Raw genomic sequence first — 4,379 nt, forward strand, 5'->3', positions numbered from 1 at the left:
ATTATATACAAGCTATTTTCCGGTCTTCGATCATTCACAAATGTTCTTCAAATTATATAACATAATATCGAATATTATCAAATATAATTTCATTACATGTGTGCTGTGGAAACTTATAAAAAATATGCAGTATATATAAAATTACTATATACCAGTAAGTTGACGTAGGAACGGTTGGACATAAATTATTTCTTCTTGGAGTGTGTGCTCGCCATACTCATTTTCCTGATTTTGGTAATGTTTTTCTTAATAAACTACATCAAGCTAGATTCGCTCTTTTTTCAAGCCGTATATAGATGAGAGATAATCCTTTTCAATCTCCATGGCTAGACTGATTATTATGGTGAGCTTTGCATGCATTTTTCCACAACATGATCTCAATGTCAAGATTGCAAAGTACCGATATGTAAAAAAATATGTGCTTAAAGAAGGGAAACAGAGAATCCAATTTTTAATTATTCATGGTCCACACTGCACTGCAGAGCTGGAAATCCACTTAGGAGGCACATGTGCCATAACTCACCATTAATATTTTTTTTTACTTCTCTGCCTAACGTAAATATTATTTTATATTTTTCAAATACAATAATGTGTATGGGAACAATAATGTTTATGGGAAAGAAATTGCACTGCTTAAAGTCCACCGACTACATACATTTAATCTGTTCAAACTTTATACACCAATCTACAGCATATAAATAATAATGCAAAAAAAGAAACTGAAGGAAAAATGTTGTATGATAGAGCCTCAAATCAAATCATTGAACCAAAATTCATTTATAGGTCAATGGAAATGGTGGCTCTGTTGACCAGGCCAGGGCCAAAAGTTTTGTTGTGCAGCATTGTGAATCACGTTGCAGAAGTCATCATCATGGAAATCTGGTTTTGACGAATATTGAAGGATCTGAGTGATGCTGGTGGGAAAAGGTGCTTGACAAGATGTAGCGTTGTTCATAATTGGTGCTCTTGAGAGTTCTAAATGAATGTCTGAGCTGTTATCACTTCCATTGCTCCATGAACCCTCAGTTTCTTTCTTAAGGCTAGTTATTCCATTTTCACACCAACCCCTACTTTTTACTGCTTGTAACTGCAAACATTAATATATAGTAGAAAAAAATGATGATCAAGTATCATATATAATATATTCTGGTGTTTAAAAGCTTAAAACATTACTTGGATCCTGTGCAATGCGTCTGTTAATCATGGCAAAAATTAACACACGTTGCATAAAAGAAACACGTTGCAACTTGTTACAGGTATGGGGCCTGACAGTGACGCAGATTCTTCACCAAATTAATGACCAACTTATAGAAGCAAATAGTTAATGTGGGAATCAGTCACTTTAAAAAGTTAGTGGCCAATGCTGTGTCATTATAGTGATACAATACGGAATGGAGTTTCAGAAGTAAATGAAACGCACCAAAACTCAAAATATGGAAAGGTTTTCCTTTTCTTATAAAGCAAAAAAAAACATGAGTAGTAAGAAAACTCTACTCTCAAAATATAACAAATTGAGTTACATATAAAGTCGATGACGAGAATGCATGTGTAGAGGAAGTGAGGAACAGAATTTAAATTTTTGGAAGAAAAATTAAAGAGAGGAATGATGCAAACTCATGCTTTTCTTTCCAAAAGTAGAAGAATCCTACCAAGAACGAATATTTTAATATTGGAATCATACTACAGATATCTGAATCAAGATCAAGAAAAACAGTTTAGTAAGACTAACCCCTAGATTCTGATCAGTAATTAAGTTCATGTTCCCCTGATCCATTTCACAAAACACTTTATTATTACTTAGATCCAAAAGGAGACTATATTGGGAAGTTGAATGATTGATCCAAACACAAATTTGAAGAAAGCTAGAACCAATATTACCTCTGCCTGTAATTTCTGATTCTGACTCTTAAGAACATCATTATCAGCCTTAGCTGCCTCAAACTGCTTCTTGAGTGCTTCGTATTCCTTCTCCAATTGCTTGGTTTTCCATCTGGCCCTTCTATTCTGAAACCATATGGCAATTTGTCTTGGTTGCAACCCCAAAGCCTTTGCTAACTGCACTTTCCTTTCTGGCTCAAGCTTGTTCCCCAACTCAAAACTCTTCTCAAGAGCCTTCACCTGTTCCAAATTCAGCCTCTTTTTCTTCTCCCCACACTGAAAGTTCCCATCGTCGGATAACTCATCATCTCCGTTCACCTCATCGCACTTGTTCTCAACGCCTGAAAACGACATGGACCGCTTCAACATCAATGGCGGTGCACCCCCTGCAACATTAAGAAAAAACCCAATTTTCTGATAGCATGTCCAAAAAGAGTAAAAGGGTAAAGAAATTGAACTCGACAAACAAGAGAATATGTACTTGCATATAATGATATCTAACTCTAAAGTGAAACATGAGTTCATAATTTTTCAAGAACAAAGAATATATATAGCTACAAGACATCTGTGTTTTGACAGAAAGAGATGAGTGAACCTTGAAAGTGTTGGGGTGGCAAAGAGGGAAAGGCGTTGACAGAGGTTGAAGGGAGGTGGTGGTGATCTTCTTCGTGCGTGTGAAACGTGAAGCTGTGAGAAGGTGGAAAGGCCATGGTAGAAGAAGAAGATGATGATGATGTGTTGTGATAGTGATGTATCGTTCATGCAAATTGGAATCTGTCTCTTACTGTTGAAGTCTAAGAAGGTGCATGATCACAAAACTGAGAAAGGGAGATGACGATGTGCAGAGATCGAGATTTTCAAGTACAGACAACGGTGTAGAAGAGAGAAAGATCGAGTTAGATCCCTTCCTATTAACTCTAACTTAATAAACACCTTGAAATTCAGATAAGTATATAAATTGTATGCTTATTCTAATGGATGTGAAAAAAAACTCTATGAAATGTACAGAATTGGCTTTTCTTATATTAGTGGAAAATTTATGACACTACTAATTAATATAAACAAGTAGTATTTTTTAATCCATTTATTTTTGTGTAATCCAAAAATAAGTGAGGATTAAGTTTTTATTTTATCTGTGTATGGTTGTCCGGTTATATTATATACAAACTATCTATTACCTTTAGAAAAATAACACATAATTTTTTTACATTTATTTAATACTATTCTTTCTTACTTTTTATTTTTTTCTTTTTCGAAAAACTATAAAAATTAACTTTTTTATAATTATTTTATCCTTGATAGATGTGTCAAATGAATGTAAATATGTGTCACTCTACCATTACTCTTATCTTTATGATCGTATAGTTAGGAAATATGATTAAACAATCAGCCTAGAAAAATAAAATGTAATTATCATCAATGACAAGGTAATTAGATTGTTAATCAAAAATTTATTTCGAAATCTATAAATATAAACAGGAGATAAATAATTATATTTAATACATCATTAACATTTAAGTAATCAAATTTTTATTGACTTTAGTATTATAATACCTTTTGCAAGTAACTTTCTAACTCAATAAATGAATAACATTATCCAAAGATAACTTTAAAATGAACATTGTAATTAGGCTATTCACCTCTATATCCAACACCCAAAACAATTTGTATATGTGAATTTTAATAATTTTGAGTTGAATTGTGTATTTATTTATTATTTAATATAAGATGTGAGTTAAAATGAGGATGTAGATATCAGAAAAGTTAAATTATTTGGGTGAGGTTTGATTTTGGATCTTAGTATTTAATTATAAACAAGAAGGAATAGAAATAGTATAAGAAAGTTGTCTTCATAAAAGTGAAAAGAAAAATAGAAATGATACGCATACTGATTCTTTAAATTCATTTTATATATTTTTTCCATAAAAATATATATTTTTTATAACTATTTTATTTTTATAATATGTGTGAAATGTAAATGTGTATAATTTTGTCATTATTGCAAAAAAAATCAGTATCACTCTCTTTATTATCTAAAAGCCTTTTTGAAAACACTCTTCCTCCCCTTTCGCACCATCAGTATAAATTAGAAAATCATTTAGGTCCTATTAAGCACAAGTCAGCAAAAGTGTAGACATAACACCAATTCTGAAACTGGAAAACCTTTTCAATATCTTCTTATCCTTCTTATAATCTATATGCATGTCGGCATATGAGTTTTATATCATTTTGAGGTTATTTTGAAATGTTGGTTGTTAGGATTTTATTTTGGAGGTGATTAAAGAGTATTGGAATCTTTAATCATCCACTCCAACATTTATTTTTCTTAGTTTTCAAGAAATCCCAACACAAAAGAAGAAAAAATTTGTTCTAAAATTTAAATTTCAAATTTTGGAAGAATGTTCTATCTTGATTTTTGAAGGATTAAATTACATTCAAAATTATGGGATAGACACTGCTGTAAAGAGTTCAGATTAATTTGATTAATGTGCAATATAAGA

The 4,379-nt window shown here is 31.6% G+C and overlaps 1 protein-coding gene across 2 annotated transcripts; it reads right to left on the reverse strand.

Moving 5' to 3' along the window:
• Positions 1 to 609: 609 nt before the first annotated feature.
• Positions 610 to 2,818, reverse strand: LOC124840886 (homeobox-leucine zipper protein HAT7-like). Of its 2 annotated transcripts, XM_088113711.1 has the most exons (4): positions 2,474 to 2,818; positions 1,879 to 2,264; positions 1,730 to 1,765; positions 610 to 1,087 (listed from the first exon to the last, which is right to left on the reverse strand). In XM_088113711.1, exons 1-4 carry the CDS (start codon positions 2,586 to 2,588, stop codon positions 785 to 787), a joined length of 840 nt encoding a protein of 279 aa, XP_087969837.1. In that variant the 5' UTR covers positions 2,589 to 2,818; the 3' UTR covers positions 610 to 784. The 2 variants fall into 2 exon arrangements, with proteins under 2 accessions (XP_087969837.1, XP_047172979.2); XM_047317023.2 differs by lacking the exon at positions 1,730 to 1,765 and having other exon boundaries at positions 2,474 to 2,817.
• Positions 2,819 to 4,379: the final 1,561 nt, after the last annotated feature.

The sequence above is a fragment of the Vigna umbellata genome, chromosome 4 (assembly GCF_029865625.1).
Source record: "Vigna umbellata cultivar VRB3 chromosome 4, Vumbellata_1.0, whole genome shotgun sequence".
In the NCBI taxonomy this organism is placed as follows: Eukaryota; Viridiplantae; Streptophyta; class Magnoliopsida; order Fabales; family Fabaceae; genus Vigna; species Vigna umbellata.

What these genes read in the sequence shown, in the direction of transcription:
- LOC124840886 (XM_088113711.1), bottom strand. Translation starts at nt 2,588, where the DNA reads ATGGCCTTTCCACCTTCTCACAGCTTCACGTTTCACACGCACGAAGAA. An exon ending in GCCACCCCAACACTTTCAAG is followed by an intron (nt 2,265 to 2,473) that starts GTTCACTCATCT and finishes TTAATGTTGCAG; the next exon opens with GGGGTGCACCGCCATTGATG. An exon ending in ATCAGAAATTACAGGCAGAG is followed by an intron (nt 1,766 to 1,878) that starts GTAATATTGGTT and finishes GAAATGGATCAG; the next exon opens with GGGAACATGAACTTAATTAC.